At 44.5% G+C, this 23,136-nt stretch overlaps 1 protein-coding gene across 3 annotated transcripts in view; it reads right to left on the bottom strand.

The window, feature by feature from the left end:
• Positions 1-23,136, bottom strand: part of GALE (UDP-galactose-4-epimerase) — a 75,634-nt gene that overhangs the window by 5,432 nt on the left and 47,066 nt on the right. For all 3 annotated transcript variants that reach the window (XM_077296145.1, XM_077296144.1, XM_077296143.1), the window contains 5 exons: positions 17,345-17,460; positions 6,680-6,793; positions 5,673-5,849; positions 5,155-5,268; positions 4,993-5,059 (listed from right to left, as the gene is read on the bottom strand). In XM_077296145.1, coding sequence (XP_077152260.1) covers positions 4,993-5,059; positions 5,155-5,268; positions 5,673-5,849; positions 6,680-6,793; positions 17,345-17,460 — 588 coding nt within the window. The remainder of the gene's footprint in view (positions 1-4,992; positions 5,060-5,154; positions 5,269-5,672; positions 5,850-6,679; positions 6,794-17,344; positions 17,461-23,136) is intronic.

Below are 23,136 nucleotides of genomic sequence, written 5' to 3'. Positions count from 1 at the left end.
TGTCATCTCCTCCTACATATAGTATATACCTGTATGTCATCTCCTGTATATAGTATATGCCTGTATGTCATCTCCTCCTGTATATATTATATACCTGTGTAATCTCCTCCTGTATATAGTATATACATGTGTGTCATCTCCCCTGTATATAGTATGTACCTGTATGTCATCTCCTCCTGTATATAGTATATATCTGTGTGTCATCTCCTCCTGTATTAGACCTCGTTCACACATTATTTGGTCAGTATTTTTACCTCAGTATTTGTAAGCTAAATTGGCAGCCTGAAAAATCCCCAGCCAACAGGAAGCCCTCCCCCCTGGTAGTATATATTAGCTCACGCATACACATATTAGACAGGTCATGTGACTGACAGCTGCCATATTTCCTATATGGTACATTTGTTGCTCTTATAGTTTGTCTGCTTATTAATCAGATTTTTATTTTTGAAGGATAATACCAGACTTGTGTGTGTTTTAGGGTGAGTTTCATGTGTCAAGTTGTGTGTGTTGAGTTGCGTGTGGCGACGACATGCATGTAGCGACTTTTGTGAGATGAGTTGTGTGGCGACATGCGTGTAGCAACTTTCTGTTGTGTGTCGAGTTGCATGCGACAGGTTAGTGTAGCAAGTTGTGTGCAGCAAGTTTTGCGCATGGCGAGTTTTGAGCGTGGCGAGTTTTATGTGTGGTGCGTTTTGAGTATGTCCAAATTTTGTGTGAGGCAACTTTTGCATGTGTTGCTACTTTTGTGCATGTGGCAATTTTTCCACGTGTGCAAGTTTTGCCTGTGGCGAGTTTTCCATGAGGTGAGTTTTGCACATGTGGCGAGTTTTGTGTGAGCCTAGTTTTGCAAGTGGTGAGTTTTGCACATGGCGAGTTTTGAGCGGTGACTTTTGTGTTTCGACTTTTATGTGGCGAGGTTGGTGTATGTGTGGTGAAACGTGTGCTGAGGGTGGTATATGTGTTCAAGCACGTGGTAGTGTGTGGTGCATTTTGTGTGTGTGTTCATATCCCCATGTGTGGTGAGTATCCTATGTCAGGGTCCCACCTTAGCAACTGTATGGTATATACTCTTTGGCGCCATCGCTCTCATTCTTTAAGTCCCCCTTGTTCACATCTGGCAGCTGTCAATTTGCCTCCAACACTTTTCCTTTCACTTTTTTCCCCCATTATGTAGATAGGGGCAAAATTCTTTGGTGAATTGGAACGCGCGGGGTTAAAATTTCACCTCACAACATAGCCTATGACGCTCTCGGGGTCCAGACGTGTGACTGTGCAAAATTGTGGCTGTAGCTGCGACGGTGCAGATGCCAATCCCGGACATACATACACACACACACACACACACACACACACACACACACACACACACACACATTCAGCTTTATATATTAGATATATACACCTATTCTATGTGTACACATTTATTCTACCTATTCTATTCTGTCAGTGTGATTTTACTGTACACCGCACTGAATTACCGGCTTTTCTAGAGAACACCGGTGCGTATTTCTCGCAAGTTACACGCATGGTCCGTGTGTAATCCGTATTTTTCTCGCCCCCATAGACTTTAATTGGCGTATTTTTTGCGCAATACGCTGAAAACAGCATGCTGCGATTTTCTACGGCCGTACAAGACCGTATAATACGGATCCGTAAAATACGGCAGATAGGAACTGGGCCATAGAGAATCATTGTACCATATGCAATCCGTATTTTCTGCACCTCTCATACGTCCGTAAAACTCGCCAGTGTGACGCCGGCCTTACACCTATGCTCTAGAGTCTCTCCAGGCCATAAGGACATTCAATTCACAGAGAATGAATGTGCTGCAAAGCAGTTTCCATTCGGCGTATTCGAATCTTGTCAGATGTGCTTATCTGTCCTCTTAATGCTAAATGGGTTGTCCGGTCCAAAACAATAAGGGTACTGTCTCACAGTGGCACTTTGGTCGCTACGACGGTACGATCTGTGACGTTCCAGCGATATCCATACGATATCGATGTGTCTGACACGCTACTGCGATCAGGGACCCCGCTGAGAATCGTACGTCGTAGCAGATCGTTTGAAACTTTATTTCGTCGCTGGATCTCCCGCTGTCATCGTTGGATCGGTGTGTGTGACAGCGATCCAGCGATGCGTTCGCTTGTAACCAGGGTAAACATCGGGTTACTAAGCGCAGGGCCGCGCTTAGTAACCCGATGTTTACCCTGGTTACCAGCGTAAAAGTGAAAAAAAACAAACCATACATACTCACATTCCGGTGTCCTTCAGGTCCCTTGCCGTCTGCTTCCCGCTCTGACTGACTGCCGGCCGGAAAGTAAGAGCAGATCACAGCGGTGACGTCACTGCTGTGATCTGCTTTCACTTTACGGCGGCATTCAGTCAGAGCGGGAAGCAGACGGCAAGGGATCTGACGGACACGGGAATGTGAGTATGTACTGTTTTTTTTTGTTTTTTTTACTTTTACGCTGGTAACCAGGGTAAACATCGGGTTACTAAGCGCGGCCCTGCGCTTAGTAACCCGATGTTTACCCTGGTTACCCGGGACCTCGGCATCGTTGGTCGCTGGAGAGCTGTCTGTGACAGCTCTCCAGCGACCACACAACGACTTTCCAACGATCACGGCCAGGTCGTATCACTGGTCGTGATCGTTGGAAAGTTGCAGAGTGTGACAGTACCCCAAGTCTGCATTCAATTTTCAATTCATTTTTCTGCAGACTTATGAATCCCCCCAGTGAACGCACTGCGAGGATTTGCCGCTTTCTGAGCGGGACCAGAGGGTTATACATACTCCCAGCCAGAGCCCATCCAGTGGGCACAGTCTAGCTCCATACATGTGCATAGAGCGATTGGGTGTGATCGACTAAGGAAGTATGGCCTCGCTCCATACAAGTGTATGGAGCAAAGCTGCGCACACAGTACGGTCTCTGGCCAGGAGTATGTATAACTCATGCTCTCTGGCCTGGCTCAGAAACAGTCGAATCCCTGCAGCGCACAGTGCGTGCGCTGAGGGGATTCATAAGTCTGAAGTCACTTTGGACTGGATAACCCCTTTAAATCTTAGCCATTCAATTAAGCTAGAACTGCATTTATCAGTTTAAGGCGGGAGTCACACTAGAGAGGAATACGGACGAGTGCTATGCGAGGAAAAAAAAAATTAAAAAATCACATAGCACTCGGACCAATGTTAATCTATGGGGCAGCTCCCATCATCCGTTTTTTTTCCTCGGTCAAATTTCTCGGTGAAATTGCAGCATGCTGCGATTTGCACCGTATTACGGCCGAGACTCGCCAATGAAAGTCTATGGGTGTGCGAAAAACTCGCACACCACATGGACCATCAGTGTGACTTGCGAGAAATACGCACCGGTGTCCTTTAGAAAAGCCGACAATTCAGTGTGGTGTACAGTAAAATCACACTGACAGCTTACAATAAATATCTATCTCTCTGACACGCACACACACAAGTATTTATATTTATATTTCATAGAGTTAGGCAGCAGAATAGCCAATAATTCAATTGTGGGGTTCTGTAAAATCATTGCAGAAGCCGACAGGATATGACACATGGTTTACACACAGTAAACCATTGCATATCAGTTAGATTTATATATGTCCCTGACTAATAATGTTAGTACTATGTAGGTGTTAAAATTTAATTTATTCAGGGAAAAAAAATTTGTGTGGGCTCCCGCACAATTTTCTTCGCCAGAGAGGGAAAGCCAGTGACTGAGGGAAGATATTAATAGCCTAGAAAGGGACCATTGTTATTGCCCCCCTCGGCTAACAACATCTGCCCCCAGCCACCCCAGGAAAGGCGCATCTGTAATATAGCTATTGCTATTGTAAGGTGACATTAAGCCAGGTTAATATTGGAGAGGTGTCAATAAGACACCTATCCATTATTAATCCAATAGTATGAAAGAGTTTAAAAAAAAAAAAAAAAAAAACACATTAAGAATAAATCTTTTAATGAAATAATTAAACACAGGTTTTCCATCCTTCTAACACTCAATCCAAGCAAAGCCCTCGCTCTTCTGTAAAAAACAAAAAAAATTATATATATATATATATATATATATATATATATATTTTATCAATATCCCATACCTGTCCACCGTACAGTCAAGTCCCACGCTGCAATCCATCTCAAGTGGTTAAATACCACTGTAAACCACTGTGTAATGAATGAAAAGCTGCGCAGCCTCAGTGACTACCGCTGACGTTACTGAGAATGCGCAGACTCATAGCCTGACCTGAGGTGAACTCAGCAGCGTGGGAAAAAGTTCAGAAACTTTCCCACGCTAGATAGTTCATGTCCGGTCAGGCAGGGAGGCTGCACAGGCAGCTTTTCATTCATTGCACAGTGGTTTAGAGATGGGCGGTAGCATTAGCACCGCTCCCGGTTGTAAACTATTTAACCCCTTGAGATAGATTGCAGCGTGGGACTCTACTGTACGGCGGACAGGTATGGGATATTGTTGATTTTTTCCAGAAGAACGAGGGCTTCGCTTGGATTGAGAGTGTAATAAAGATGGAAAACCTGTGTGTTTAATTATTTCTTTAAAAGACTATTCTTAATGTGTGTATTTCTTTAACCCTTTCATACTATTGGATTAATAATGGATAGGTGTCTTATTGACACCTCTCCATTATTAACAAGAAAACAGCCACACTCAGGTAGTTGAGTTTTATATGGAAAAAATTGCTTCTTTATTCATGTATACATACATCAACAGGTGCTTTTTTTTTAACAAAGATATATAGTGACTGTAGACAAGGTTAACGTTTCGACCAGGCACGGTCTTTGTCAAAACCTCACTTATGCAAGTAGAATAGAATAGATAGACTAAAGAAGGTATTTGTGGAAGTGCGTCCCAGTAGGGCAGCTCTTATCCGGATTTAGGAAAAGCGTGTCTGTCTTATTGGTGTCGCACAGTTTACCATCTCCAGTGGTAAATAGTTTGACCACTGAACTATGTAAATACTTACCAGTTCCATCAGGTGTGTTATAATCGTTTCCAAATACATTCAGATATTCCAGTCTGCCAATGGCCACCTAAAAGTTACAAAGGCAAATAGGCTCAAAAGTAGTTTTTTTTTTTTTTTTTTTTTAAACACAGTAAATAAATTTAAAGCAATAAAGTAACAAACCTGAGAAACATATGGCATCAAGTTGTTTGGAATTCCTTGTGGATCTTCTCCAAAGCGACCAGACACATGTGCTCCAACAGGATTAAAATATCGCAATAAGATGGCTTTCCATTCCTAAAGATGACAACACGTATAAATATATGAATGAATAATATTTGCCCATATATTTCAATATACGGCACTGATGTACAATAAATTATATTGTGGTACAGTGTTAGCCAGAAAAATTGATGTGAATACTTTTCTGCCCAATGATGATAAATATTCTCAGAGTGATATTTTCTGGTTAGCCAATAAAGGTAATATGTTTGCAAGCTTTCAGAGCACAGCGGCTCCTTCTTCAGGCGAGATTACAAATTGAAGAAGGAGCAACTGTGCTCTGAAAGCTTGCAAACATATATTTTCTGGATAGCCAATAAAGGTATCACTCCGAGAATACCTTTGTCATCATTGGGCAGAAAAGTATTAACATCAATATATGGCACTGTAATACATTTCATAACAGTTTTATTACTCACCCCCTCAGCTTTGCACTGATCCCTAATCATTTCTTCAATGAAATACTTTGTTTTTCCATAGGGGTTTGTACATTCCCCAACTGGGTGCTTTTCATCTAAGGGAACATATTTGGGGTCACCATATACTGTTGCAGAGCTGCTGAATATTATTTTCTTCACACTGTGAGAATTCATGACCTAAAAGGAAAAATATAAAAACTATATAAGTGAATATGGCATTTCCCAATAACAGCATTAAAATAAAGTGTGAATAAGGCTCCTTAGCTAAAACGCAATGGTCAGTGTGCTGCTGGTGACTCCATCATGGTTTTTGAATTTTATTCATTTTTGTTAAAGTTTAAAGTAAAGTCTGAATTTTACCACATATGCCTCACTGGATTTCCAATCCCTTTCATATTAAAATAAAGTGGGGCATAGTGGAGAGTTGGTCACTAATCACTTGTTGTGTAATTACCCAATGTATATACTGTGCTAATAAGCCAGAGCTGCAGTCACAATTTTGCAGTCAGAAAAGTTTTTGTGAAATACCGTATTTTTCGGACTGTAAGATGCACTTTTTCCCAAAAACATTTTGGAGGAAAATGGGGGTGCGCCTTAGTCGGAATATACTTACAAATGCTGCGGCAGCTGTGCTCTCGTTGCCGAGATTTGAATCTGAGCATGCGCCGCCCCCAGCGTACATTTTCCCGGAGGCCACCGCATCACAGCAATGGAGCTGCGGGGCCTCCAGGCTTTGATAAAATGCAGACGGAGCACCGCTGCCAAACCAGCACAGACAACCGCTGCCGCAACAGCCTTTGTTGGGATTTCCTGGAGGCCACGCACCTGCCTGTACCACGAACCACCCCCCGTGACCGCTCCTGCACCTGTGCCTATTTACCCCCGGTAAGCTGAATTCGGACTGTAAGACAGACCCCCATCTGACATTTCCCCCCCATTTTCCTTTCGAAAATTTGGGGTGCACCTTATAGTATTAAAAATACAGTAATTCAGTCAAGACCTCTTACCTCCAGAAGTTGGATCGTGCCAGTCAGGTTAACTTTATAATAAGATAGGGGTTTCAGCACAGACTCCCCAACAGCCTTCAAGCCAGCAAAGTGCATAACAACAGAGAACTTGTGCTGTGGAAGAAAAAAGTCAGAATAAATAAGCAGGCAAAGAGTATAGAAAAAAATCCAGGTAACAACCCAAGATGCATGGATCACACGGTCTGTGTGTAGCAATCAGAAGAAACTAAGAAATTCCATCTTCCACGATCCAATGGAGTAAAAGTCAGCTTTTATTAAATAATCCACGGACAACAGGAAAGACACTACAAAAAATGCGACGTGTTTTGGATTACTTATGATCTTTCTTCATTGCTATGTCATAGATGGTGTCTTTCATGAACAACTCACTGAATCTGTTGGCCCTCACTGAAACCTGGATCCAGGATTCTGACACTGTCTCCCCCGCTGCCATTTCTCATGGTGGCTTACAATTCTCCCATTCCCCGAGACCCACAAACAGACCTGGTGGTGGAGTCGGCATACTCCTGTCCCCACAATGCACGTTCCAGGTTATACCCCCAGTTCCATCACTCTCATTCCCTTCTTTTGAGGTCCACATCATTAGGCTCTTTCGTCCCTTCTCTCTCAGAGTAGCGGTCATATACCGGCCCCCAGGCTCACCCACCCATTTCCTGGACCACTTCTCAGCCTGGCTGCCGCACTTCATGTTCTCAGAACTTCCAACCCTTATCTTGGGAGACTTCAACATCCCCACTTCCACATCTGCATCCCAGCTTCTATCACTAACCACTTCTCTAGGCCTCTCACAGCTCTCAACCTCTGAAACACACAAAGACGGTAATACCCTGGACCTGGTCTTTGTCTGGCTCTGTTCAATCTCCTATCTAGATAACTCACCGCTTCCCCTCTCTGACCACAACATTCTATCCTTCACACTCACAATTCCTCCCCCACCCCAGCACTCTCCTACCTACAACACATTCAGAAATCTACATGCCATTAACCCTCATACACTTTCAGACTCCCTACACTCATCATTGTCCCCAATCTCTTCTTTTTCACGTCCTGATCTGGCTGTATATCACTACAACGACACTCTTAGAAGCACCCTTGACCAAGTAGCTCCCCTCACCCTCAGAACCTCCAAACACAGAGTGAAACAGCCCTGGCTCACATCGCAAACCCGATTTCTCCAGCGATGCTCTAGGAGTGCTGAACGCTTATGGAGGAAAACACGCACACCAGAAGACTTCACACACTTCAAATTTATGTTAAGAACCTATAACTCTGCCCTTCACCTCGCCAAACAGACCTACTACACCACCCTGATCTCCTCACTATCCAACAACCCCAAGAAACTTTTTAACACCTTTCACTCCCTCCTCAGGCCAAAAGCACAAGACCCTATCACAGACATTTGTGCTGATGACCTGGCCTCCCACTTAATAGAGAATATAGACAATATCCGTCAGGAAATCCGCTCCCAGACACCAAGTGCAATGACTCCCATCCCTCCCTGCATCTCCCCTGGCTCACTCTCCACATTCGATCCCATCACAGAAGAAGAAGTCTCCAAGCTCCTCTCCTCTTCTCGTCCGACTACATGCACCACCGACCCCATTCCCTCACACCTCCTCCAGTTTCTCTAAAGGTACCGTCACATTAAGCGATGCTGCAGCGATAGCGACAGCGATGCCGATCGCTGCAGCGTCGCTGTTTGGTCGCTGGAGAGCTGTCACACAGACCGCTCTCCAGCGACCAACGATGCCGAGGTCCCCGGGTAACCAGGGTAAGCATCGGGTTGCTAAGCGCAGGGCCGCGCTTAGTAACCCGATGTTTACCCTGGTTACCAGCGTAAAAGTTAAAAAAACAAACAGCACATACTCACCAGCGCGTCCCCCAGCCTCTGCTTCCTGACACTGACTGAGCTCCGGCCCTAACAGCACAGCGGTGACGTCACCGCTGTGCTTTCACTTTCAGTTTAGGGCCGGCGCTCAGTCAGTGTCAGGAAGCAGAGGCTGGGGGACGCGCTGGTGAGTATGTGCTGTTTGTTTTTTTAACTTTTACGCTGGTAACCAGGGTAAACATCGGGTTACTAAGCGCGGCCCTGCGCTTAGTAACCCGATGTTTACCCTGGTTACCAGTGTAAAATATCGCTGGTATCCTTGCTTTTGCTGTCAAACACGGCGATACACGGCGACCTAGCGACCAAATAAAGTGCAGACCTTCTAGCAGCGACCAGCAATTTCACAGCGGGATCCAGATCGCTGCTGCGTGTCAAATACAGCGATATCGCTATCCAGGTCGCTGCAACGTCACGGATCGCTGGCGATATCGCCTAGTGTGACGGTACCTTAACTCACCTAACTACAATCTTTAATCTCTCCTCTGGCATTTTCCCCTCCTCCTTCAAACACTCTATCATTACTCCATTACTAAAAAAACCCACCCTCGACCCATCCTGCACAAACAACTACAGACTGGTCTCCAATCTCCCCTTCATCTCGAAACTCTTGGAGCGCCTGATCTACTCCCGCCTTACCCGTTACCTCTCCACTCACTCCCTCCTAGACCCTTCACAGTCTGGTTTCCGCCCATTACATTCGACAGAAACTGCACTCATCAAGGTGACCAATGACCTTCTGACAGCAAAATGTAACGGTGACCAGTCTCTGCTCATTCTTCTCGACCTTTCGACACTGTTCTCACCCACAAAGCTCTCCACAATGCGGCACCCTCATACATCTCCATCATTTCGGTCTATCGGCCTAGCTGACCACTGCGCTCTGCAAATGACTTTCGACTAACCTCTGCACTAATCCGTACCTTCCACTCCCGACTCCAAGACTTTTCCCGTGCTGCGCCAATCCTCTGGAATGCTCTACCCCAAGATATTAGGACCATCCACAATTTACATAGTTTTAGGCGCTCGCTCAAAACACATTTGTTCAGAGCGGCCTACCACATTAACTAATCAAAGTCATATTATGTTTGTGTGTGTGTGTAGCCCAATCACTATCTCCATCTATCCCCCACCCCCTGAAGATGGCTGGACCATCATTGTAAATACATTATTGTAAATACACACCTGTACTTTGTATCTCCCCACCTCATTGTAGATTGTAAGCTCTCACGAGCAGGGTCATCTTATTTTGCTTTATTATTGTATTGTTAACATTGTTACCTATGACTGTTGTGTTTGAAACTGTTAATAATCTTTATATAGCGTCAACCTATTCCGCAGCGCTTTACAGTTTATTATTATTTATTATTATTCATGTTGTCTGTGGCTTTAAGTCACAGTTATAAGTCAGGTCAGTTCTAACCCCTTAGTGACAGAGCCAATTTGGTACTTAATGACCGAGCCAATTTTTCTGACCACTGTCACTTTATGAGGTTATAACTCTGGAATGCTTTAACGGATCCTGCTGATTCTGAGATTGTTTTTTCGTGACATGTTGTACTTCATGCTAGTGGTAACATTTCTTCAATATTACTTGCGATTATTTATGAAAAAAATGGAAATATGGTGAAAATTTTTAAAATTTTGCAATTTTCAAATTTTGTATTTTTATGCCCTTAAATCAGAGAGATATGTCACACAAAATAGTTAATAAATAACATTTCCGACATGTCTACTTTACATCAGCACAATTTTGGAAACAAAATTTTTTTTTGTTAGGGAGTTATAAGGGTTAAAATTTGACCAGCAATTTCTCATTTTTACAACACCATTTTTTTTTTAGGGACCACATCACATTTGAAGTCATTTTGAGGGGTCTATATGATAGAAAATAACCAAGTGTGACACCATTCTAAAAACTGCACCCCTCAAGGTGCTTAAAACCACATTCAAGAAGTTTATTAACCCTTTAAGTGCTTCACAGGAACTCAAACAATGTGGAAGGAAAAAATGAACATTTAACTTTTTTTGCAAACACTTTAATTCAGAGCCATATTTTTTTATTTTCACAAGTGTAAAAACAGAAATTTAACCATACATTTTGTTGTGTAATTTCTCCTGAATACGCTGATACCCCATATGTGGGGGTAAACCACTGTTTGGGCGCACCGCAGAGCTTGGAAGAGAAGGAGCGACGTTTGACTTTTTCAATACAGAATTGGCTGGAATTGAGATCGGATGCCATGTCGCGTTTGGAGAGCCCCTGATGTGCCTAAACAGTGGAGACACTCCACAAGTGACACCATTTTGGAAACTAGACCCCTTAAGGAACTTAACTAGATGTGTGGCGAGCACTTTGAGCCCCCAAGTGCTTCACAGAAGTTTATAACGTAGAGCCGTGAAAATAAAAAATCGCATTTGTTTACACAAAAATGATATTTTCGCCCACAAATTCTTATTTTCACAAGGGTAACAGGAGAAATTAGACCACAAAAGTTGTTGTGCAATTTCTCCTGAATACGTCGATACCCCATATGTGGGGGTAAACCACTGTTCGGGCTCACTGCAGAGCTTGGAAGAGAAGGAGCGCCGTTTTACTTTTTCAATGTAGAATTAGCTGGAATTGAGATCGGATGCCATGTCGCGTTTGGAGAGCCACTTATGTGCCTAAACAGTGGAAACCCCCCACAAGTGACACCAGTTTTGAAACTAGACCCCTTAAGGAACTTATCTAGATGTGTGGTGAGCACTTTAAACCCCCAGGTGCTTCACGGAAGTTTATAACGTAGAGCCGTGAAAATAAAAAATCCTTTTTTTTCACTCAAAAATGATTTTTTAGCCTGCAATTTTTTATTTTATCAAGGGTAACAGGAGACATTGGACCACAAAATCTGTTGACCAGTTTGTCTTGAGTACGCTGATACCCCCATATGTGGGAGGGCACTGTTTGGGCACCCACCAGGGCTCGGAAGGGAAGGAGCGCCGCTTGGAATGCAGACTTTGATGGGATGGTCTGCAGGTGTCATGTTGCATTTGCAGAGATCCTGATGTACCTAAACAGTAGAAACCCCCCACAAGTGACTCCATTTTGGAAACTAGACCCCCCAAAGAGCTTATCTAGATGTGTGGTGAGCACTAGGAACCCCCAACTGCTTCACAGAAGTTTATAATGTAGAGCCATGAAAATAAAAAAAATCATATTTTTTCCACAAAAATGATCTTTTCACCCCCAAATTTTTACTTTCAAAAGGGTAACAGGAGAAATTGGACCCCAAAATTTATTGTGCAATTTATGCTGAGTAGGCTGATACCCCATATGTGGGGGATAAACCACTATTTGGGCGCATGGCAGAGCTTAGAAGGGAAGGAGCGCCGTTTTGGAATGCAGACTTTGATAGAATGGTCTGCAGGCATTATGTTGCGTTTGCAGAGCCCCCGATGTACCTAAACAGTAGAAACCCCCCACAAGTGACCTCATTTTGGAAACTAGACCCCCCAAGGAACTTATCTAGATGTGTTGTGAGAACTTTGAAAGCCCAAGTGCTTCACAGAAGTTTATAATGCAGAGTCGTGAAAATAAAAAATATTTTTTTTTTTCCACAAAAAAAGATTTTTTAGCCCCCAAGTTTTTATTTTCACGAGGGTATCAGGAGAAATTGGACCCCAAAAGTTGTTGTCCAATTTATCCCGAGTACGCTGATGCCCCATATGTGGGGGTAAACCACTGTTTGGGCGCACGGCAGAGCTCAGAAGGTAGGGAGCACCATTTTACTTTTTGAGCACAAAATTGGCTGTGGCGTTTAGAGACCCCCTGATGTACCTAAACAGTGGAAACCCCCCAATTCTAACTCCAACCCTAACCCCAACACACCCCTAACCCTAATCCCAACCCAATCCATAATCCTAATCACAACCCTAACCCCCAAAACACCCCTAACCCTAATCCCAAAGCTAACCATAACCCTAATCAAAACCCTAAACCCAACACCCCCCTAATCCTAATCTCAACCCTAACCTCAAAACCTAACCCTAATCCCAATACACCCCTATCCTTAATCCCAACCCTAGCCTTTAACCTTAATCCCAAACCTAACCCTAATCCCAAATGTAACCCTAATGCCAACCCTAATCCAAATCCTAATCCCAACTCTAACCCTAACTTTAGCCCCAACCCTAGCCCTAACCCTAACTTTAGCCCAAACCCTAACTTTAGCCCTAAACCTAGCCCCAACCCTAACCCTAACTTTAGCCCCAACCCTAGCCCTAACCCTAGCTCTAACCCTAATCCTAGCTCTAACCCTAACCCAAGCCCTAACCCTAACCCTAAGGCTATGTGCACATGTTGCGGATTTTGCTGCGGATCCGCAGCGTTTCCGCAGCTGTGGGTCCGCAGCAGTTTCCCATGAGTTTACAGAACAATGTAAACCTATGGGAAACATAAAACGCTGTGCCCATGCTGCGGAAAAAAACACACGGAAACGCAGCGGTTTACATTCCGCAGCATGTCAATTCTTTCTGCTGATTCCGCAGCGGTTTTACACCTGCTCCATAATAGAAAACCGCAGGTGTAAAACCGCAGTGGAATCCGCACAAAAACCGCGGTACATCCGTGATAAATCCGCAGGAAAAACGCAGCGCTTTGGTCCTGCGGATTTATCAAATCCGCTGCGGAAAAATCCGCAGAGAACCATTCTATGTGTGCACATATCCTAACCCTACCCCTACCCCTAACCCTATTTGGAAAATAGAATTTCATAAAAAAATTTTATTTTATTATTTTTTTCTTACTAAGGGGGTGATAAAGGGGGGGGGTTATTTACTATTTTTTTTATTTTGATCACTGTGATAGGATCTCACAGTGACCAAAATAAAAAAAGAGGAAGAATTTTCTTCTGCCGGCCGGCAGATCATGGCGGGCGCACTGTGCATGCGCCCGCCATTTTCTTACCGGAGCAAGAAGCCGGCGGCCAGCAGAAGAAGCAGGAGGACCCAGGGACACCGGTAAGTATAACAGGGTCCCCGAATCCCCCTATTTCTCTGTCCTCTGATGTGCGATCACATCAGAGGACAGAGAATGACATCGCTTTTTTTTTTTTTGCGGTCGCCGGTAAACAGTTAATTACCGGCGATCGCAAAACAGGGGTCGGTAAAAACCAACCCCGATCATGTTCTTTGGGGTCTCGGCTACCCCCGGCAGCCGAGACCCCAAAGAACATCCAGGTGCCAGGCGGCAGGCGCACTGCGCATGCGCCCGCCATTATTTCCCCGGAAAAAGATGGCGGCGCCCATCGGGAGCCACGAGGAGCACCGGGGGAGGTAGGTGAGTATTGGGGGGCTATCGGGGACCACATTTCTCTGTCCTCCGATGTGCGATCACATCGGAGGACAGAGAAATTAAATGGCAAATCGCGTTTTTTTTGTTGTTGTTGCGACCGCCGGTAAACGGTTAATTACCGGCGATCGCAACTCGGAGGTCGGTAAAAAAAACCCGAATCATGTTCTCTGGGGTCTCGGCTACCCCCGGCAACCGAGACCCCAGAGAAAATCCGACTCTGGGGGGCGCTATTCACTTTTTCCACAGCGCCGTTAATTAACGGCGCTGTGGTTTAAGTACCCTTAGCGGCCGCCGTTAAAAGGCGTATCGGCGGTCGTTAAGGGGTTAAGAACAACTGTATCCTCTAAAATCTGTGTGAAAGGCGGGTAGGCAGACAGTGCCTGGATATCGCTGACTATGGGCTGACGTTAGTGCTGCGAGAAGAGAAAAGTCTTAAGTGATAAAACTTTCAGTGAGGCTTCCAATAGGAGGTTCAAAAGGGGGTTTAGTTAGAGCTGAGAGGACAAAATTCAGGTCCCAAGGAGGGGCATCACGAGAGAGGATGGGTCTAGATCTGCTTTCAGCCTTGATAAATCTAGCTATCCAGCGATTCCCCGCCAGGTCAAAATTATATAGGGCTCCTAGCACCGCAACCTGAACTTTCAAAGTATTTGTGGCCAGCCCTTGTTCCAGACCTGTTTGTAGAAACTCTAATATGGACGTGAGTGGAACCTCCCCGCACAAACTGGCGCCTGAAACTGACATTTTTTTTTCCAGATTCTCCCATAAGATTTGGTGGTTACAGGTTTTCTACTCTGTAAAAGAGTGGTAACTAAATTTGGCGACAACCCCCTATTGCTCAAAAGTGACCTTTCAAGTTCCATGCTGTCAAGAGTAAGTGTTTTTTTTACTTGTGGATGCACCACCGGCCCTTGGGAAAGAAGGACCGGGACAACCCAAGGGTCGGAGATGGACAACATCCTCATCCAAGAAAACCATGTTCTTCTTGGCCAGAAGGGGGGGGGGGGCTATCAAAATTACCCTTGCTCTGTCCTCCCGAACCTTCCTCAGAAATGCCAGAATCAGGGCAATTGGCGGGAAGGTGTATGCTAGATGGTAATTCCAAGGCATCATGATTGCGTCTAGAGCAACTGGGTTCCCCAGGGGGATCTATTGAGCAGAAGGTATTTACTTTCTGGTTCCGATTGTTTGCGAACAGGTCTATGGCTGGACATCCCCATTTTTCTGCGATTTGATCAAATATCGTTTGCTTCAACTCCCCCTGTCTCAGCTGGGTTCGGCTTAGAAAATCTGCTGTCCGATTCTCTGCCCCTTTATGTGTAGTGCTGACAAAGAGTGGTCCTCGGCGAGCTGAAAAAAAAAAATAGAGCCTGCCACGTTCATCAGCGGGCGGGACCTGGTGCCCCCCTGATGATTTATGCACGCTGCCACTACCTGGTTGTCAGAGAACCCTCTCACGTGCTGGGACTGTAGAGTGTTCAGAAAATGTACAAGAGCAAATTTCACAGCTAATAGCTTGTTTCACGTTCGAGGATGCTGATCTCAACTCCTCTGTCCAAACCCCCTGGGCTAATAGCTCATTCAGGTGAGCCCCCCAGCCTCTGGGACTTGCATCCGTAGTCAGACCTGTGAGACTGGCCAAACCTAGGGAACGCCCGAACTAAAAATGGTCTGCGTTCGTCCACCATTGCAACGAAAGAAATGTCTCTGTTGAGATTGTTAACCACCCCTCTAAATTTACTTTTAGAAAAAATTTCTGCAGCTAAAATTTCCCAATGTAGTTTTCTGGTATGGGCCTGAGCCCACCGAACAGCCGGGAAACACAAAGTCATTGTCCCTAGGAGTGACATTGCCTTCCGCAGGGTAGTGGAGGGGCTGTCCCTTATTAGTGAGACCAGTTTTACAGTGTTTTGAACCTTTCGATCTGGGAGACGACATTCCTGTTTGTAAGAGTCTAGTATGATGCCTAGGTACTCTTGTACCTGACTCGGCCCGATCCTGGAATTTGGCAAATTTAGAAGCCAGCCTAGGTTGGTTAACGATCCCATGACTCGGTTTAGCTGGTCTCTGCAGTGACAAGGGGAATTGACTTTTAACAGAAAGTCATCTAGGCACCGGACTATCAAGATATTTTGCTCCCTTAAAGGGAACCTGTCACACCCCCCCCCCCCCCCCAGGCGTTTGTAACTAAAAGAGCCACCTTGTGCAGCACTAATACTGTATTCTGACAAGGTGGCTCTTTTAGTTCGGGTCCCTGGCACTGCTGAAAGAATCGTTTTTGAAATTAGTCCCTCATACCTCGAAATCGCCACAGGAGCAGGTCGTTCCCCCTAATCCAGACGTCTCCCAGCCGTCGCTCATGGCCTCTGCGCGCCGCCTCCTCTTCCTTCATTAGCGTTCCCGGCGCTGTTATTTTTTTAGGGTATGTGCAGTTGCGCTGCCCTTCGAACTTACAGCGCAGGCACCGGGGACGCTAACGAAAGAAGAGGAGGCGGCATGCAGGGGCCACGAGTGATGGCTGGGAGGCATCTGGATTAGAGGGGAAAGACCTGCCCTGTGGCGATTTCGAGGTATGAGGGACTCATTTCAAAAACTATTCTTTCAGAAGTGCCAGGGACCCGAACTAAAAGAGCCACCTTGTCAGAATGTAGTATTAGTGCTGCACAAGGTGGCTCTTTTTGTTACAAACGCCTGGGGGGGGGGGGTTGTGACAGTTTCCCTTTAAGTGTGCTATTACCCCTGCCACTATCTTGGTGAATAACCTTGGGGCAATGGCCAACCCAAATGGCAGGGCTTTGAACGGATAATGTTTTATATCCCCCTGTATTGTGACTGCCACCCTGAGGAATCTGCGATAGCTTTTGTGGATGGGGGACATGATAGTATGTGTCCCATGTGTCCTTTATGTCTAACACAGTCATGATACAGGAAGGAAATAGCATTTTCACCTCTGATTTTATCGTTTCCATCTTGAACGGCTGCACCTCCAAACATTTGTTTAGCTTTCTTAAGTTTACAATTGTCCTGAATGTCCCGTCTGGCTTTCTCCTTAAGAAAGGAGGGGAGTAAAAACATTTGCTCCTTTCTTGGCAGGGGGGGGGGGGAGGGGACCTCCTGAAGAACGGCCTTCTCCACTAGGCCCAGAATTTCTTGTTGTAAGGCCAGCCGTTCCTCTTTTGAGGGTCCTTGTGGGGTCACGATGAATGATGGGGGGAGGGAATCAGAGTTTAGTCTTAGTCCCGATTTTATTTTGTCCAGAGTCCACACACTTCTGGATGTTTTTTGCCAGGCCGTGAGAAAGGTAGATACAAAGATACATGCTTGATCTATCTCAAAAGTAATTGTGCGAATGCAGAAAGAGTACGAGAAGGCTGAACATCACACATTCTCAGAGACAGTAGCTCCGTTCTTGAGTGGTTTGTACCTTATCAAACAAGCTGTTTAGTGCAACCCGATCCAAGAGATCGATTTCTTCAAATTCAATCTTCTTGCCAACAATTTCCTGCACTCTCAGCAAACTTACTGGTAGACCATTGGCCCCTTTAAGACAAAATACCGGTTATTTAGACAACTTATTAAAAAGAAGAAGTCACTTTGGCAATGCTTTGAAGAATAGGTATTTAATCCCTGTGATGCGAGTATAGTCCTTTACAGGTATGCCTTTTTTTGTAAGAAGAACTTAGCCACATTTATAAGTCACCATATGTCTAATGTATAACAGGGGTCTATAAAAGCTGATCTGTAGAAGAGACTAATAATAATATTCTACATGAGGATCATTTCCACCATCTCATTGGTCTGTGGGGGGATTACAGGGCTAAGAAGAATATTTGGGACCATTCTGTATATTTCTATTCCTCCAGATTCCTTTTAAATTTAACAGTTGGTGTATTCTGCAACTACTGTATGCAAACATAAGTATCCCAGGGATGTAGGCTGCTGCTCCAGCTTATTCCCCTCTTCCTATTGTGAGCATATGCACACTCAGCCAAACCAAGAGTGCATGGGTATGTCAGGGGGATGTTGGCACAGCTACTGACGGAGAACAACAGGCAGCGGAGCAGAGATTTCTTTACATGCCAAAGTGCAATACAAAGAAAATATCTTGCAAAAGGATATCCTTCCTATTAATCTGGAACTGCAGAGTTGCTGAAAAGATGTTGATTATGTTTTGCACATAAAATAGCAAATCCCCGTTTCCTGTACCTTAGATTAGAGCTAGTTAATATGTCCTGTTTGGGATTTTGAAAGTATCTTAAAAGGAGTAAAGATGTACCTACACAAAACTAATATTGCTGCTCATTGTTCAGGACTTACGTTTGGTAAAAACGATAGAAGTGTAAAGAATCATCCACACAAAGAAAATCAGGGTTTTCTTTGAGTAATACAGGCCATCCATTATGAAATATTCACGTTCAGTCAGATATCCTACACCTTAGAGTATGGTCAGACTAGACTGAGGATGTTGGATGTCACTATGTGTAGTTTATCTTGACCATACACTATGTTTAGCAAGAATTCATACAAACTTTGTGGTTACATCTTGATGAAGTCTGAAGACTTTGAAATGCATTTTTAATAAAAGTGCATCAAGTCTACTTTGTATCATGGACTATTCTTTCGGATCTCAATCAGCATTGTGGACAACCCACCTATTGCATTTCTTCAGGCGTTTCAACGTTTTGTTTTTTTTAACCCGAAGGACTACAGCAGCTGACAAATTTAAGCATGATAAGACCCTATTGCGCTTTTTGCTCTTCAGTTTTTTCCCCCCCAACATCCTGGCATTTGTCAGTCTACCAGCATGAACACAGTGTTTGCACTGCTTCATAGTCAAACAGAGGTGAACCACACCTGGCTGACACCTTGTAGACTGTACCCTGAACTCAGGCTTGTACAAAGCTCCTTCGCTGCTAAATGTTCAAGTCATGAGGATTCCTCATACAACCTACATACAGTTTAACCCCTTCATGACCGGAGCCTTTTTCTGTTTTACGTTCTTGTTTTTCACTCCCCTCCTTCCCAGAGCCATAACTTTATTTTTCCATCAATATGGCCACGCGGGCTTATTTTTTGCGGGACGAGTTGTACTTTTGAACGACATCATTCGTTTTAGCATGTCAGTACTCGAAAACGGGAAAAAAAAAAAATTCCAAGTGTGGTGAAACTGGAAAAAAGGGCAATCCCACACTTGTTTTTTGTTTGGCTTTTTTGCTAGGTTCACTAAATGCTAAACCTGACCTACTATTATGATTCTCCAGGTCAATAGGAGCTCAGACACCAAAACATGTCTGGGCTCTTTTTATCGAAGTGGTGAAAAAAAAAGTTCCAAAGTTTGCTATTAAAAAAAAAAAAAAAAAAAAGCGCCGTTTTCCGATACCTGTAGGGTCTCCATTTTTGTGATCTCGGGTTGGGTGAGGGCTTATTTTTGGGTTTTTAATGATATCACTTTTGTGCAGATACGTTCTTTTGATCGCCCGTTATTGCATTTTAATGCAATGTTGTGGCAACCAAGTTGTTTTTTTTTTTTTTTAACTGGCGTTTCAATTTTTTTCTCACTACGCAGTTTAGCAATCAGGTTAATCCTTTTTTTATTGATATATCGGGCCATTCTGAACGCGATTTGATTTTTTTTATTGTTTTATTTTGAATGAGGCGAAAGGGAGGTGATTTAAACGTATTTTTTAAATATTTTTAAAACTACTTTTCTTTAAGTTTTGGCACGCTTCAATAGTGTCCATGGGAGGCTAGAAGCTGCCACAACTTGGTTGGCTCTGCTACATAGAGGCGATGCTCAGATTGCCTCTATGTAGCAGAATTACTGCATTGCTATGAGCGCCGACCACAGTGTGGTGCTCATAGCAATCCGGCATTAACAACCATAGGAGGTCTCAAGGAGACCTCTGGTTGTTATGCCAATGACCCCCGTTCACGTGACAGGGGTCAGCGATGCACATATTTCCAGCCCGATGGCCGGAAGCGCAAGTTAAATGCCGCTGTCAGAGTTTGACAGCGGCATTTAACTAGTTAATAGGCTCGTGATTCCGCCCATGCTTATTGCGGGCACATGTCAGCTGTTCAAAACAGCTGACATGTCCCGGCTTTGATGCGGTCTCACATCAAAGCGGGGGTACTGCCATTGGACGTACCATCTCGTCCAATGGCAATAAGGGGGTTAAATCAGAAGTTTACATACACTAAAAAGACACATATGCATGTTTTTCCTCAATATCTGACATAATCAGAATAAACCTTTCAAGAGAAAAATGCTTTAAAACATTCTCTATTACTTACTGCAAAGTCAAAAAAGTTTGCATACACTAAAGTTTCTATGCCTTTAAACAATTCTGGACTCCCCATGGCATGATGAGGTCATGTGTTTGGAAGCTTCTGATAGGGTTTCTTTGGCAGCAACTGAGACACACCTGTGGATGTATTATAATGCACACCTGAAACGCACTGCTTCTTTGTGTAGCATCATGTGAAAGTCAAGAAATCAGACAAGATATCAGGAAGAGAATTGTGGACAAGTCTGGCTCATCATAGTAACATAGTTAGCTTAGGCCGAAAAAAGACATTTGTCCATCCAGTTCAGCCTATATTCCGTCAGAATAAATCCCCAGATCTATGTCCTTCTAAAGAAACGAATAACTAAGATACAATATTGTTACGCTCCAGGAAGACATCCAGGCCTCTCTTGAACCCCTCGACTGAGTTCGCCATCACCACCTCCTCAGATAAGGAATTCCGGATTCTCCCTGCCCTAACAGTAAAGAATCCTTTTCTATGTTGGTGGAAAAACCTTCTCTCCTCCAGACGCAGGGAATGCCCCCTTGTGACCATCACCTTCCTTGGTATAAACATCCTCGGAGAGAGATTTGTATTGTCCCCTTATATACTTGTACATGGTTATTAGATCGCCCCTCAGTTGTCTTTTTTCCCCAGACTAAATAATCCTAATTTTGCTAATCTCTCTGGGTATTGTAGTTCCCCAATCCCCTTTATTAATTTTGTTGCCCTCCTTTGTTCCATTATATCCTTCCTGAGCACTGAAGCCCAAAACTGTACACATCCTTGGGTACAATTTCAAGATACCTGAAGATGCCTCGTTCGTCTGTACAAACAATTATATGCAAGAACAAACAAGAGGGGAATGTTCAGCCATCATACTGCTCAGGAAGGAGATGGAAACATGAAACATGAAAACTGAACTGCATTACTGCACTAGAAATATGAAAAATGAGAGTGTTTAGCGCATAAAAATGGCCAATTTTATGTGTACCTGGTAGCCACTTTAGGGCATCTCTCGTATACCAGGTCCTACGCTTTCCTTTCCTCGCTGAGAATAAAAGTCTCCATCTGAATGGGTACCTGTGAAAACCTCTTCTTAGACTAACATTCTCTCTCTCTGTGGAGGGGTAATGGACCTGTTGTGATTAAAACACCTGTGGCTAGGAGGCGGAGTGCTCGGTCAGAAGGCTAAAGAATACATTTCAAAAAACTGACCGTCACATCCAAACATAGACTAAAGGTACCTTCACACGAAGCGACGCTGCAGCGATAGCGACAACGATGTCGATCGCTGCAGCGTCGCTGTTTGATCGCTGGGGAGCTGTCACACAGACCGCTCTCCAGCGACCAACGATGCCGAGGTCCCCGGGTAACCAGGGTAAACATCGGGTTGCTAAGCGCAGGGCCGCGCTTAGTAACCCGATGTTTACCCTGGTTACCAGCGTAAAAGTAAAAAAAAACAAACAGTACATGCTCACCTGCGCGTCCCCCAGCGTCTGCTTCCTGACACTGCGCTCAGTAAGTGTCAGGAAGCAGACGCTGGGGGATGCGCAGGTAAGTATGTACTGTTTGTTTTTTTTACTTTTACGCTGGTAACCAGGGTAAACATCGGGTTACTAAGCGCGGCCCTGCGCTTAGCAACCCGATGTTTACCCTGGTTACCCGGGGACCTCGGCATCGTTGGTCGCTGGAGAGCGGTCTGTGTGACAGCTCCCCAGCGATCAAACAGCGACGCTGCAGCGATCGACATCGTTGTCGCTATCGCTGCAGCGTCGCTTCGTGTGAAGGTACCTTTAGTCTATGTTTGGATGTGACGGTCAGTTTTTTGAAATGTATTCTTTAGCCTTCTGACCGAGCACTCCGCCTCCTAGCCACAGGTGTTTTAATCACAACAGGTCCATTACCCCTCCACAGAGAGAGAGAATGTTAGTCTAAGAAGAGGTTTTCACAGGTACCCATTCAGATGGAGACTTTTATTCTCAGCGAGGAAAGGAAAGCGTAGGACCTGGTATACGAGAGATGCCCTAAAGTGGCTACCAGGTACACATAAAATTGGCCATTTTTATGCGCTAAACACCCTGCGCTTGGTAACCCGATGTTTACCCTGGTTACCAGTGTAAAACATCGCTGGTATCGTTGCTTTTGCTTTCAAACACAACGATACACGGCGATCGGACGACCAAATAAAGTTCTGGACTTTATTCAGCGACCAGCGACATCACAGCAGGATCCTGATCGCTGCTGCGTGTCAAACTAAACGATATCGCTAGCGAGGACGCTGCAACGTCACGGATCACTAGCGATATCGTTACAAAGTCGTTTCGTGTGAAGGTACCTTAAGTGTGAACAGGTGTTGAACCTAGAGTAACCAATTCATATACAGTCAAGTAAATAAGGCAGCACACTGCAGCGTATTCTTTAGCCTTCTGACCGAGCACTCCACCTCCTAGCCACAGGTGTTTTAATCGCAACAGGTCCATTACCCCTCCACAGAGAGAGAGATTGTTAGTCTAAGAAGAGGTTTTCACAGGTACCCATTCAGATGGAGACGTTTATTCTCAGCGAGGAAAGGAAAGCGTAGAACCTGGTATACAAGAGATGCCCTAAAGTGGCTACCAGGTTCACATAAAATTGGCCATTTTTATGCGCTAAACGCTCGCATTTTTCATATTTCTAGTGCAGTAATGCAGTTCAGTTTTCATGTTTCATGTTTGCATGTTTTAGCACTGCAGTGTGCTGCCTTATTTACTTGACAAGAAGGAGATGGGTTCTGTGTACCAGAGATGACCTTGTGAAGATGATGGTGGAAGGTAGTAAGATTGAGCCAATATCCACAGTGAAACTAGTATTGTATCAACATGGGCTGAAAGGCCACTCTGCCAGGAAGAAGCCATTACTCCAAAAGAAACATAAAAAAGCCAGATT

Source organism: Ranitomeya variabilis, chromosome 3 (assembly GCF_051348905.1).
Source record: "Ranitomeya variabilis isolate aRanVar5 chromosome 3, aRanVar5.hap1, whole genome shotgun sequence".
NCBI classification, from domain to species: domain Eukaryota; kingdom Metazoa; phylum Chordata; class Amphibia; order Anura; family Dendrobatidae; genus Ranitomeya; species Ranitomeya variabilis.
This window is presented reverse-complemented; position numbering and strand designations above follow the sequence as displayed.